We start from the raw sequence: 15,187 nt of genomic DNA, 5'->3' as shown, positions 1-15,187 counted from the left end.
GAATTTCGTCTGTCTTTTACATTCTGAGTTCAAATTCTGCTGAGGTCGACTTTGCTTTTCATCCTTTCAGGGTCGATAAATTGAGTACCAGTTGTGTGTACTGGGGTCAATCTAATCAACTGGCTCCCTCCACAAAAATTTGGGGCCTTGTGCCTAGAGTAGAAAATAATTTTCATGTGTGAGAAGTCAATCTCTGCTCGTTAAATCACCAGTCTTTGATCAGTTCCTATGTATTGATATTGTAAATGGCTTTTAGGTTATGAACCAAATTCTCTAAAAATTTATGTATAGCAAGCATGGAAAAGTGGATGTTAAAATGCTTATAATTATGATTACATTTTGGCTTAGTGGTAAAGGTATTCAGCTCATGATCATAAGGTCATGAGCTCAATATCTGGTGGTGTGTTGTGTTCTTGAGCAAGACATTTTATTTCATGTTGCTCCAGTCCACTCAGCTGGCAAAAATGTAAAGTTCTTGTATCTCAAAGGACCAGCTTTGTCACATTCTGTGTCACAATCTCCCTAAGGACTACATTCAGAGTATGCGCATGTCTGTGGAGCACTCAGCCACTTGCACATTAATTTCACGAGCAGGCTGTTCTGCTGATCTGATCATTTGGAACCCTCATCGTAACCAACAGAGTGCCGGCATAACTACATTTGTGTATTTGCAGGTATATGAGTCTTGTCCTAGCAGGAACAACAAAATTTTATATAAAATAATACCATATTGCGTTGTACATTTTTATTATTTTTCATTGTTTCCAATTAAAATTAATTCACTTTGTATTAAGCATCATTTTTTAAATCTATTTTAATTTCAGTCAGTGATACTGAAAAAGTTGTGAACCTTGGAGGCTTGGCATCAAAACTAACTAATGGAACTGGAGTTCTAACAGGTTTTAAAGAAGATAAGCGCAACAAGATCTCTCCTGGTATTTTCCATTTTTCATGAAATTCTTTCTGGTTTTTAAAACTTTAGCATATATGCTTTACTGAACCAAACAGATTTTACTAGATAATTTAGTTGTCTTTAGTTCTCAGGAATTTAGTATCTGTTTCTCTTTTAACACCCAGGGATATTGTCCGTTTATTTGTGACACAACTGCCTTGAATGTTCTTTTGCACTCTTCGTAGTTGTTATTATTGGTGATGGTGGTGTTGAGCTTTCATCAAAGCAGCTTGTGTAGCACTGAAACAACTTATTCAACATTTGAATGGAGATGAACTACCTACATCAGTCAGTACTTGTATCCATTTATTCTTAGTAAGGTACTGACTGCATTTTATTTAGACTTGCTGGAATAAAAGGCAAAATTGTTCATTATTTAAATTGAACCCTGGACTATAAACCATCAAAATTTCTTCCCAATAAATTCTACTTTCTTGACAAACAGACCCATGTCTTCAAAAAGGCAATAGGCTAGTTCTGAAGAAGCATTGATATATCTTATTTTATTCTGTGAATAAGATATGTTGAGTTTGGTGAATGTTTATCATTCTCTTATCTTTTTCACTAAGGGCCTTTCATTGCACTTGTATTAAAAATAAAAACTTTGAATCATTGTACAGAACTTGTCCTACAACTTCCTTGAGGGGTTTCTGCATTAACAAGTCAAAACATTATATACAGCCAAGTCTATGTTGCAAATCTACTTGCCAAAGTAACAATTATTTGTATCCTCACACCAGCACAAAACTGTACGTGCATATATCTTTCCTCAAGTGGCAAGTTCACCCAGCTGCAAAAAGGAAAGCATTAAGAGAGGAATAATTCTCCATGCTTAAAAACAGCTTGCTGTATCACTGTTTAGTATTTCTTAAATTTCCAATACATCTACTGGTTACTGAACTGATAGATACCACTAACAACATCATTAATAATTATTATTATTATCAAAGGTTTGTTATAAACAATGCCTTGACATTTCTTCTCAATCATTAGATCAAAATATTTACATAGAAGTTCTCACTGATTAATTCTTTTTTTTTCTATTTATTTAAGCATTTAGAGTTTATATAGCTAATGTTGATCTATGTTTTCTCTTTCAGTGTCGTATCTTAATTATGGTCCATTCAGCAGTTACGCTCCGTCGTTTGATTCATCTTTTGCCAACATCACTAAAGAAGAATCTGATATGCTTATGACAACATATGGTGATGAAACAGGGGTACAGTATGCCAAAAGGTACATCTTCCTTAGATTATTCATTTTGGTTTTTTTTTTTAAAGCTGTAAATTTTTCAGCTTCTAACATACAAAATGAAATAGAAAAAAATTAACAAAAGAAGTTATGTAATTATTATTATGTGTAAGTTGTATAAATGTCTGAGTATACCACATTTTAAGTGTAACACTGTGACAAAGCTGTATGTTTTTAATTACATGTATAACACATCTGACAGGCTTCACATAATTTCCATTAACCTAATTTCACACACTCACAAGGTTTGGCTCAATCCAAGGTTTTCGTAAAAGACACTTGCCTGTGGTGCCATGCAGCTAGATAAAAAAAAACCCAGGATCTAGTGGTCATGAAGCAAAATGTAATTATGTGTGTATGTGCGTCCCTCAATTTTTCTGAGGGAAATGAAAGAAGAGATATACGAAGCAACGTACTTCATGATTTCATTTTCTGCAGTTTGATAAAACAGTAGCTGAATTTATACAAATGACTTTAATAGAAGAATATTTATGACATAATGCCATCAAGCCATCAAGTAGTTACATGACTTTATCAGACTCTAATTATTTTGGTAATCACAAAAGTGTTTTTACTGAGGGCAGTCATTATTGAAGCTGTTTAAAAAAATAGATTAATGTTAACTTGTTAATGAGATGAAATCAACATAAAAAATATATCAATATTTTGCTTGATAGTTTTGATTGAACATAGATAACATAGAATAATTTTTATGTGGAGTTTTAATGAGAAAATGAAAATATTTCAGTACTTACTCTGAGAAAGCCTCTCATATAAGTATCTAGTATATAAAAACAGATATTAATAGCAGTCAAGAATTGTTAAACACCAGTGGCAGAACTGTTGTATCATGTGATTTCAGCATGTTATGTACTTCATCAGCAACAGGTATATTTTTCAGATAGAATTAAATATATTTAGTATTACTGTAAAATTAAATTAAAAATTTGCAAAGTTATTATTTTATTGTCTCATTAACAAAAAAAAATATGAAAAAATACAGTACATGACTTATAAAATGGCTGGAAAACATGTAATAAAAATCTTTAGCATAGATGAAGGTTGATTGAAAATATCTGTTAAATAGATGATATGAAGTCTTAGATTAATAGACTTGTAAAGTTAAGCTTAAGAATTTTTGTAGCAAGATGGCCAAGCCTAATTTATGGAAAGAAATTACTTGATTAAGACTACAAGATTAATTTCCTAATTAAATGTTCCTGTGTAATAGTTGCTTATCTTCTTGAAATCGTAAAAGTATCTTTTATATTTAGTTTTATGATAATTAAAGATTGTAGAGGTTTTTTTTTTTGTTTTTACTCTTTAGCATTTAAACCAGTCATATCCAGCCCAAATATTTTGGCCATTTTATGTTTAAACTGACCAGATTATGATAAAGCATGATTAATGAAGACAATGTGAATAAATGAGTATTACATTTGAGGAAGGACATCCAGCCGTAGAAACCATGCCGCAACAGACAAATGAAGTCTGGACAGCTCTATGTCAAACCGTCCAACCCATGCCAGCATGGAAAGCAGAAATTAAATGATGATGATGATTTAAATGCTAAAGGGTTAAACTTATATTTTTCATCATTAAAATAATTGATTCATATAGTATTCAAATCTCTTTCTCTTTTTTGTTTTAGTATAATGGCCTTTGCAGATTCTACAGGGGATTACACTATTAAAATGGTTGACAATCTATTAGATGTTCTAACAAACGGAGAACACAGCCGTGTGCAAGGACAAATTGACCAAGTAAGGGAGTGTAGTTGTACTTTTCTTTAACCTATTCAATTCATTTCATTTTTCTCATTAAAGTCTTTCATATGATGAAAGGTATACACTTGAATTTAATAAAGAATGGTATTCATGCAAAGATGATTCCTTGCAGTCAGTGAATCTGTAGCACCAGAAACAATTTTTTAGAACAAGAAACATATCTGAATTGTATATATGCACTTTGAAAGCACCGGTTCTCATCCGATCACCAAAGTTAAGCAACGTCGAGCCTAGTTAGTACTTAGATGGGTGACCGCTTTGAAAACCTAGGTGCTGTAAGTGTCACACATTTAAAGGCAGTGCTCCAGCATTGCCACAGTCAAATGACTGAAACAAGTAAAAGAGCAAAAGCGTATAGGGAAAAGTATTATAAACACAAGGTGCAGTTTATACCATTTATTCCCCATATACGTTTTGCCATTGTAGCTATTTCATCCTCTGCACTAGCTGTTCATAGTGCAGTTGAATGCTGGTTCACAACAGTTCTTCTGAGGAACACTTTATTACATTATGTTATATGTATGCGTTGTGTGTGTCTACTTATGTATCTAATTTTATTGTAGCGGAAGAAAGAAGAAAGTAAGAAACAAGCTCAAGCTGCAGCTGAACTTGACCAAGCAATGGCTGCTGCTAGTGCAGATACAAGCTCACAGGTAATTAAAGCTTTCAAATTAATTACCTTTATCAATTATTATTATTGTTTCCAAGATAAGAAAATCTTTCTAATCTAATTCATCCCGTAATCTGTACCAGTAATATTCTCATGCAAATTTGTCTGATCTCTAGTGGTTAAGCTGTTTATTATTATTATTATTATTAGTAGTAGTATTAGTATTAGTATTATCCCTTTGATCCCCAGTCGTCAATTTGTTTATTATTATTATTTTCAGCTTCGCCTCGTATTGCATATTATGTATAATTTATTAGTTATCGTTGACCATCGGTTCCAGCCTCATGTCTCGCTAAATACAGAATAGATATTTAAGTTTCTCCATACAGGGGTTTTCAATGGCGGCCGATTTTCGCGGGGTTCCACTATTCCCTTTCTCTCTCTCCCTCTTTTACGTTGTCTGCCCTCCCCCTCTTCCTTCCCCCTTCCATTGCTAAGAGCATTTTTAAGCCAACCCGTCAAGTAACGTGCCTCATTTCTTGATTGTTTTTATCTATCTATCTATTTTATCTACTTACTAATTACTAATACGCTTAAGCAGTTGTCATTGTATTCCCTAATTCCTCTCATCATTATGTGCCGATAATTTCTCCATTTCTCCACCATCCCTTTATTAATTTTGCCCGTCCAAGTCCTCGCTCTCTCGTCTTTCAACCTTCGCGTATTCGCGGTGCACCCGCCCTTGCCCACCACCAGTACCGGATATCTCTATATTTTTGCTCCATCTATACCGGATGTCGCTTCTCCCACCACCATTATAGGTGTCTACTCTTCGAACCCCCCTCTTCAATACGCTATTTCACCATGCATTACCCCTCGTGATATCCTACGTTCTACTTGTCTAGAACCTGTCATCGTTTCTCCGAACACCCTTCCCCACTGGTGCTCCCCTATATTTCTGCACCCCCACACACACACACACATAAAAAGCACCATCCGAACGTGGCCGATGCCAGCACCGCCCCGACTGGCTTCTGTGCAGGTGGCACATAAAAAGCACCAACTGACCGTGGCCGATGCCAGACCCCTCTGGCACCTGTGCAGGTGGCACGTAAAAAGCACCCACTACACTCGCGGAGTGGTTGGCGTTAGGAAGGGCATCCAGCTGTAGAAACACTGCCAGACCAGACTGGAGCCTGGGGCAGCCCCTGGCTCCCCAGACCCCGGTCGAAACCGTCCAACCCGTGCTAGCGTGGAAAACGGATGTTAAACGATGATGATGATGATGGTGACCTCCACTTTAGCAAAGGCAAGGCTATTGTTTTCAGTCACGTTTGTTTGTCCGTGGACAAGATATCGCAAGAACCGCTGGATGGATTCAGATGAAAGTTTCAGGGATGTTTGGCATTCTGACTGACATGAACTGATTAGATTTTGGGATTGATTGGGTACCTGACAAGGATTCAGGATTATTTTTCCTGGTTTTTTTTTTACTCAAGTTTTGAGAGCAGTTGGATTCATTTTTAGTATTCTCGTTTGTGAGAGCAGTCGAGTTTTATTTCAGATATTCTCATTTTAAAAATCATCTCTGGCTAATCATTGAGAGGACGTTGGTGTTGCCTTGGCAAAGATTTGCGCTCTCTGAGTGCTCTTATTATTATTATTATTATTATTATATCTAATGCTTTGTTTGATTATTTTCATTAGGACCCATACGATGTTGACTTCGAATCTCTGAAAACTTTGTCAAGTGACCTTGGAATGGATCTGTCATTCCTGGATCATTTTGGTAAGTTCCCAAATGAGTTGTTATCTTTCAAACTTTTAACCCTTTAGCATTTAATCTGGCCATATCCGACCAAAATATTCTACCTGCATTATATCCAAACTGGCCAGATCTGACATCTCACACCTATCCTAGAATGTCATTTCATACATGAACAATCCCATCATCGATATCTCAGGGTTACAAGATAATGCTGGGTAAATACAAAACAATGTGAATAAACAAGCATTACATTAGACAGAGTAATCTGAAGGTGAACAGATTAAGGAATCAACATGAGTGTGCTTTTCTCTGACATAGGTACATGACAACAAATCTGAAGGCAATAGTTTTACCTTTTACATCAGTCCAGTACTTGCTTGCTTAATTTTTATCTACCCTATAAAAACATAAGGCAGAGTTGAACCTGATGAGATTTGAACTCCTTTATTGTTGTAAGGAGGATAAATAAATAATATTGCAAGACAATTTTTCTATTTACTGATTTTGCTAATCCACTGTCCTGATTTAAAATTTATGTATTAACACTAATTTTTAAGCTCCTACAAGCTCAATGAGGGAACTTCAACCGTGAGACTCAAACTACTAGAAGTAGCAGCCAAATCTCTATTATTTCACCTCTCTCATTAAGTTCCTCAAAAACATTGGGATTTAAAGACATTTTTATATCACATTATTAAATTCTTGTTGAGTTTATATATGTTTGTGTGTGTATATATATATGTATATATGTATGTAATGGATCTTGCAGGCATGAAGTGGATTCAATCCACCATAGCCAAATTCCAAGTAACAGTTCAATAGAACTTTTTTCACGGTGGAACAATGGTTTTTCTTTGACAGTAGTTTTACATTTGCCAGATTGCCTTAGCTAGACCAAAATAATGTTCACCACTTGACCTTTCTAGCCTCTCCTAGACTACAAAAGCTCAAAATTAACATAACAAATACCACCAACTAAATTCATTGTTCTAAGTGATATGTCTATCCTTCTGGATAGTTATAAAAGCAAGAACCCCAAGCAAAAATCAGTTAGTTGGCTCATGACAACTCAGTCAGTTAATGAATGACAACTCGAGTCAGAGACTGCTACCATCAGTTAGGGAGCGGAACGCTAGAATCATGATCACAAGCAAGGCAGCTACTAAAGATAATGGTCAAATGGAGAAATTAAATTTACTGTCAGCAGCTATGAGACCCAACTTCCCACCCTCTCTCACTTTCACTAACTCACTTTGTCTACTCTGCACATTACCATATCTCTCTCTATGGTTTACTACTACAATAAGAACACACAGGCCAAAATTAACTTTTTTACTACTTTGCACGCTCTAGGATTTTATCGCCTGCCTGTTGAGGCAAGGTATATTCGATGTAATGGTAAATAAATATTTTCTTCATAACTTCAATCACTGTTCTTTCATCTTTACATAATGGCAATCAACGAAGAATCAATCCTTTACAAACAGATTACATTCCATCCTACTGTGTATCAACTATCATTTACCACACTATCGTCCTCTCATGCTAATGTTTACAAATATCAATCGTTACATATATATACTTAAAAAAATAAATGGTATACTTTGAAGTAATTTTGTAATCTTTTACAGAAAAGGAAATCAGCAAAGAGAAGGAATTACAGCAAAAGTTGGACTACACTGCAGGTCTTATTCAAGATCTTCATTCCACACAACATGATCGTCTCAGTGCTAAACCACCAGTTCATCTAGCCTTTGTTCCTGGGCCTTCACAAAAGGAAGCACAACTTGGTGAGTAAACTAATTCTGTAAATAAAAACCAGAATCCATAGAAACTAGGAGTGCCACTTCATTGGCAATAGTTATTTAATAAGGTTTACAAATTTGGGTAAGTTTGTATATTGTAAATTGATTCTCCCCAACCAAATAAAGATAGATTCTACAAAATCCAGACACTGCTCCAAACATGACATGCATGCAAACTTTGCTAAAGTATGTATTCAGCACCTAACATGGCTTGAACCTATGATATGGGCTGACTAGTTAGGCATCTTAACTACTCAGTCTTTCATTTCATAGTAGAATTTTTTTGTTTGGTCTCTATTTAAAGAATATTGGGGTCTTAATTCTTTGTGGCTTAATTTTGTAACATACCATGGTTTGTTCGCTATTCATCATCAGGTTCCACATGATGTACAGGGTGTCCACAAAATCTGGGTACATGGAGTAAATAAAATCATAACATAAACAATTAAATATAAGAAATAATAATTTCTTAAAGTATGTGTTAATCTCCATGTACCTAGACTTTGTGGACACCCTGTATAATGAAGAATAAAAAGTAAACTGAAATACGGTGTCTGAAAAACTATTTTTAAAAAATTAACTTAACAGTCCTTCCAAAAGCACTAATAATGATTTATCTTTAAAAAAAACTTTCAGGTACAATTTGTCTTCATGAGGCATTAAGTCTGAATGTTTATACAATGTGAATGTGTAGTGCTTCAACCCAAGAATTGAAACATGATCAAACATGGACTGAGCATTGCGTCTTTCTCTCTCTCGTTAATTACATATTTTTTTTTAATATATAAAAGGTAGAACAGCATGCTGGCACCACATAGAAAGCATCCAGCACACCTTGTAAAATGGTTGGCATTAGGAAGGGCATCCAGCGATAGAAACCATGCCAAAACAGACAACTAGGGCCTGGTACAGCCCTCCAGCCTACCAGCTCCTGTCAAACCACCTAACTCATGCCAGCATACAAAATGGACATTAGATGATGATGAAGGAATGTCTATACTTTATCAAGCATTAAATATATCTTCTAACAACAATATCTGAAATGTTATTTTGTTAAATAAGATATCACTGGACAGAAATGTAGTATTTCTTTGTACACATTTTGTTCAAGCACCATCCAAACATGGTTCCATGTAAAAAGCACTATCCGAACATGATTGATGCCTGGCCGGCCTGACTGGCTCCTGTGCCGGTGGCACGTAAAAAGCACCCTCTACACTCTTGGAGTGGTTGGTGTTAGGAAGGGCATCCAGCTGTAGAAACGTTGCCAGATCAGATTGGAGCTTGGTGCAGCCGCTGGCTTTCCAGACCTCAGTCAAACTGTCCAACCCATGTCAGCATGGAAAACGAATGTTAAATGATGATGATGATCAATTAAGAATCCTGTTGATGTATATTAGCAACATCAAAAGCTGTTAAATAATCTTTAATTATTTTTTTTTTCCATTTTGCAGCCAATAAAGTAACTCAAGAACTACGAGAATTAGCCAAACAGGTAAACTATTTTATTATATTCACCTTCATCTCTAGTGTCCTTCAGTAAGACTCTTTATTTCTCCTTGTTGTAGTTCACTCAGCTGGCAAAAATATGTTGTACCTGTAATTGAATGAGCCAGCCTTGTTACATTCGGTGTCACACTGAATCTCCCTGAGAACTACATTAAGGGTACACATATCTGTGGAGTGCTTAACCACTTGCACATTAATTCCCCAAGCAGGCTGCTCTGTTAATCAGAAAAACTGGAATGCTTCTCATCATAACCGACAGAGAGCCAGGCCATTCTATTATCATTGTCTGCTACCAAACATAAACTTATTTTTACCAATGAAATTTTCTTGTAAGAAAATATAATGAATTTAGTGCTTTTTTTAAAAATAGAAGCTTGTGTGTTAATTTGATATTATTCTTACAACTTATGGTGGTGAGCTGGCAGGACCATTAGTATGCCTAGCAAAATGGTTGACTTTGCCTTTCATCCTTTTGGGGTCAATAAAATAAGGACCAGTTGAACACTGGGGATCAATGTAATCAACTAGTCCCCTCCCTCAAAATTTCAAGCCTTGTGATTTTAGTAGAAAGAATTATTATTAGTATTGTTATTATTATTAAGACAGCGAGCTGGCAGAATCATTAGCATGCCAGGCGAAATGCTTAGCGGTATTTCATCTGTCTTCATGTTCAGAGTTCAAATGCCACTGAGGTCAACTTTGCCTTTCATCTTTACAGAGTCGATAAATTAAGTACCAGTGAAACACTGGGGTTGATGTTATCAACTAGTCCCCTAAATTTCAGGCTTTGTACCTGTGGTAAAAAGTATTATTATTATTATTAATATTATATTTAGGATGTTGAGCTGGCAGAATCATTAGTACGCCTGGTGAAATGCTTAGCGATATTTCGTCTATCCTTACGTTCTGTGTTCAAATTCCGCTGAGGTCAGCTTTGCTTTTCGATAAATTAAGTACCAGTTACGCACTGGGATCGATGTAATCGACTTAATATCTTTGTCTGTCCTTGTTTGTCCCCTCTATGTTTAGCCCCTTGTGGGCAATAAAGAAATAAAAATTGTTAGCATGCTAGGCAAAATGCTTTGTGGTATTCATCATTATTCTGAGTTTAAATTCCATCAAGGTTAACTTTGCTTTTCATCCTTTCTTGGGTCAATAAAATAAGTATCAGTTGGGTAGTAGGACCAATGTAAATTGACTTACCCGCTAGCCCAAAATTGCTGGCCTTGTGCCAAAATTTGAAAGCAATATTATTTTGATGACATATATTTTTTATGAATTTTTCAGGCTAATCCAGGTGCTGTTGTCAGTGTCAAAGCTCTACGTAATGCCATGGGGATTTCAAATAACCCCATTGATGATCTCCTAGATCCTTACAATCTGGATGATGATGATAACGGTCAAGCTTTGTTGTCTGCTGTTGGACAAGGGGAAGAGTCTGCTTTACCAATGGACATAGAACAAGAGCTTAACGAATTTCTTGAACAGGGTTCCTTGTTGAAGCCTAGCCAGTCACCCAAAGATACCAAAGTTGGTTTGGATCAGAACACTGCTCTTTAAGTTGACTGAATTAATTATTTTGATTTTAAGAAGAGTGACAAACCATAAACGAATATACAAACAAACACAAAAAACATTCATATTTGATTGCCTATTATTTTAGTATTCCACCACAGTTTATCATAAATTTTTTTTTGTTTTTGTTTTTTAAACCATTCCCATTGTTGTATCAATATATTTGGAACTCATTTGTTTTTATATACAGATATTGATATATTTCTCTCAATGATTATCTTTCCAACATTTACACATGTATTTTCATATTCCACATGTACTTTCTCTTCCTCTTCCTTCTTTCAGAAGTTATTAGTCAAGTTACCCAATTTACACATATTGTTTATTTCCTCATCCTATTTAATCCCGAGCCATTAAGACCAGCTAAAGTTCAAAATCTGTTCATCATTTGTCACACTCACTCACCAACAGGGTATGAGACGTTTTGGCACAGCTGTTTTGGCATCTCTGGTTCAATGCTGACTTACTTGACATCGGCTGTTTTAATGTTTCTCTCCTTTTGATTTTACTCTCACCTCCCCTCTCTCTCTGTAAATGTATTGAAGAGAGGGGGAAGTGCTTAAGTCACTTGCATTCAATTAATGAATTCTTCTCTCTCTCTCTATATATATATATATATATTTTATAATTCTGTACATGTGTGTGTGTGCATGTATGTTTACCTCCAGCACCATAAAGTACCATCAGCAAAGCAGACTGAATGTCCAGTCAGCTGTGTCAAACCATCAGCGCCCAAGCAGCTGCACCCAATCGTCTCACTCCATCTCCAACACCTATTTGTTATGCATCACCAAAATTAGCATTATTCAAACAGCCGACACTTCATTAATGTCGCAATTAGTGCTCGAATCTTCATTTGGACCTTATCAACTTGGATATATATATATATATATTCTACTTTTCTCATCACTCATCAGCAAGTTCTTAATTTTTTTTTTTCCTCCTTCATTCAAACAATTTTGAAAGAAGAATCTTCTCTGTCTTCTAATCTTTTTAAAATTTTATTCTTTCTTAAGAACTACATCGTTGATGAACCCTTACAGAAAACACTTCACCTTTCATCTGTTGTTAATATTGTACATCTATTTATTGGTGGTTGTTTCATTTAGTATTCATTGCTGCATTTTTCATTTATTTTTTTAACGAAAGAAAAATTATATCAAACTTATGTACAGAATAGAAGTAAACTGAAATTATTATCATTATTTTTTTTTTTTACATTTTACTTCTGAAGAATTGTAGTAGCAATAGAAATAATGCAGATGGTAGCAGGCCAAATGCAGAGGGTAGCAAGCCAGTACAGTACAGAGGGCAGCAGGCCTAATCAGATTCCTTCTTGTATCTTGTTCAGTGGCTCATAGTTTTTAAAACATGGATAGCTTTTGATCCATTGATTCAATTATACTCTATCTGCTTCTGTTAATGGCCATGTGACTAGCTAAAACAAAACAAAAACAAAAATGAAAATAAGTGTAAAAAAAGAATACACTGATTTCTTTTTAACTTTCTATTCTTTGATTGTTTAACAAAAACAAAAAAATTATCTTGCACAAGTGTGATAAATAGGACCAATTGCTTAACTTTTCCTGATCAGATATATTTCTTAATCCCTGTTGATTTCAGGGGAGATAAGGAAGGATGGCTTCTTGCCATCTGGGACAGGAGGATTTCAAGTCTACATTTGCAAGCAATTGAAACCTCTATCAACTTATTGCTGCTGCTTATAATGAAATGTACCACCTCTTGGAGTCTATTTATGAATAGGAGGGTCATTGATACCTGAGACTCAACTATGAAAACCTTCAGCTTTCCACTGAAAATCCACTGAAACTTTTAGATACCTGGGGTTGTAAACCTTTCTTCTTAAAGGTCAGAAAGGCTGTGAGCTGGCAGAATTGTTAATATCAGAAAAAATGCTTTGTGGCATTCATTCCTGTTCTTAACATTCTGAGTTCAAATCTTTGCCTTTCATTCCTCTAAGGTCAATAAAATAAGGTACCAGTCAAGTACTGGGGTTAATGTTATTGACTAATTCCCCCCTTCCCCTGAAAATTGCTGGCCTTGTGCCAAAAATTAGAATTCTTTCTTAAATGTCAGAAGTCTGAAACTTTAAAATTTTATCACTTACAAATTAATATTTTCACTTTAAGAATTACCATTATCAATCATATTAATTAAAAGCATCATCAACATTTTTCTTTAACCAAAGTTCAAACTTTGGGAGAGATTAACCACTTTGATACTGTCTATCAATTCAAAAACTGATTTACTATTAGTTTCAGTTTACACAAAAAAAAAAGAAAAAAGCAAATGAAGTCTCTATTACCAATTTGAATTAAATATTTTGCTTAATTAATAAAAACAAAATCTTTCCAATAATCATTTGTTTATTCTTCAAAAGTGATTTTTAAAGTTTTTTTAATGTATTCTTTTCAGGTTTATTTTAAACAAAACTTGAATTTCATTCAGTTTCAAGATTTGTTTGTTGTCATTATACTGGAGCAGGTGTAGCTGTGTGGTGAGAACTTTGGTTCCCAGCCACAGGGTTTTGGGTTCAGTCCCACTGTACAATAACCCAAGCAAGTGCCTTCTGCTACTACACACACACATATATATATATATATATGTGTGTGTGTGTGTATAATGGAGTGTTAAAAAGTTCCTGGCTTAAAGGTATCACAAAAGCCTAGTTGGAGGCTCAATCTTCCAATTTCTTTTATAGGGTTTAGGAAAATTTAAGGACTGCTGCAATAAGTGTGTAAATCTGTGAGAGAAATATGTAGAAAAAAATCATAATTAACCCCTTGCAGACGGGAAACGGTACTGACCACATCAAAACACTGTGTGTGAGCAATGCAATGTCTCGTTCTGTGTGGCACTCATCATCATCATCGTTTAGCGTCCGTTTTCCATGCTAGCATGGGTTGGACGGTTCTACTGGGGTCTGTGAAGCCAGAAGGCTTCATCAGGCCCAGTCAAATCTGGCAGTGTTTCTACGGCTGGATGCCCTTCCTAACGCCAACTACTCCGTGAGTGTAGTGGGTGCTTTTTACGTGCCACCTGCACAGGTGCCAGACAGAGCTGGCAAACAGCCACGAATGGATGGTGCTTTTTATGTGCCACCGGCACAAGGGCGAGGCGAGGCTGGCAACGGACACGAACAGATGGTGCTGGCAACAGTCGCGAAACGGAAGGTTCTCTTACATGCCACCGGCACTGGTAACACATCTGCAATTTCCATTGATCGATTTCGATTCTGATCCTCACTTGCCTCAACAGGTCTTCACAAGTAGAGTTTTGTGTCCCAAGAAGGGAAGGTATGCATACGTAGGCTGGCTCCATCCCATGTAGAAGGCCACGGGTTATGGACTCACTTGACCTGCCGGGTCTTCTCGCGCACAGCACACTTCCAGAGGTCTCGGTCTCTAGTCATTTCCTCAGTGAGACCTAAAGTTCGAAGGTCGTGCTTCACCACCTCGTCCCAGGTTTTCCTGGGTCTGCCTCTTCCGCAGGTTCCCTCAACAGCTAGGGTGTGGCACTTTTTCACACAACTATCTTGTGTTTTCAAATAAACCACACTAAGAAAAATCTGTAAATACACTGTAAAATTACTTGTATGAAAAGTTATGTAGTTACTGAATACCCTAATACCAGTATATAGCACAGTGTCAGTACTAAATCCGTCTGCAAGGGGTTAACTAAACTTCCTGTATTTTCTTGTACCCAAAGCCAGGAACGTTTCAGTACCCACTCATGTATGTGTGTGTGTATATGAGGCAATGACCGAGATCCATCAAGCTGAGCCAAATCACAGTCATGGCAGATACTGGTGGCACATAAAAGCACTCGTTACACTCTTGGAGTGGTTGCCATTAGGAAGGGCATCCATCCATAGAAAACCATGCCAAATCAGACTGGAGTCTGGTGCAG

General features: G+C 36.0%; 1 protein-coding gene and 1 pseudogene across 2 annotated transcripts in view; both read left to right on the top strand.

The window, feature by feature from the left end:
- The window catches only part of LOC115212918 (bromodomain-containing protein 7), a 29,254-nt gene extending 15,630 nt beyond the window's left edge, over nt 1–13,624 (top strand). For both annotated transcript variants that reach the window (XM_029781743.2, XM_036503998.1), the window contains exons 9-16: nt 825–935; nt 2,053–2,188; nt 3,855–3,966; nt 4,554–4,643; nt 6,308–6,389; nt 8,000–8,158; nt 9,628–9,668; nt 10,970–13,624. In XM_029781743.2, the coding sequence (XP_029637603.1) occupies nt 825–935; nt 2,053–2,188; nt 3,855–3,966; nt 4,554–4,643; nt 6,308–6,389; nt 8,000–8,158; nt 9,628–9,668; nt 10,970–11,242 (1,004 nt within the window). In that variant the 3' untranslated portion in view covers nt 11,243–13,624. The remainder of the gene's footprint in view (nt 1–824; nt 936–2,052; nt 2,189–3,854; nt 3,967–4,553; nt 4,644–6,307; nt 6,390–7,999; nt 8,159–9,627; nt 9,669–10,969) is intronic.
- LOC115213633 lies at nt 4,155–4,272 on the top strand (annotated as a pseudogene).
- Nucleotides 13,625–15,187: the final 1,563 nt, after the last annotated feature.

The sequence above is a fragment of the Octopus sinensis genome, linkage group LG6 (assembly GCF_006345805.1).
Source record: "Octopus sinensis linkage group LG6, ASM634580v1, whole genome shotgun sequence".
NCBI lineage: Eukaryota > Metazoa > Mollusca > Cephalopoda > Octopoda > Octopodidae > Octopus > Octopus sinensis.
Note: the sequence above shows the minus strand (reverse complement) of the source record. Positions and strands in the feature narration are given on the sequence as shown.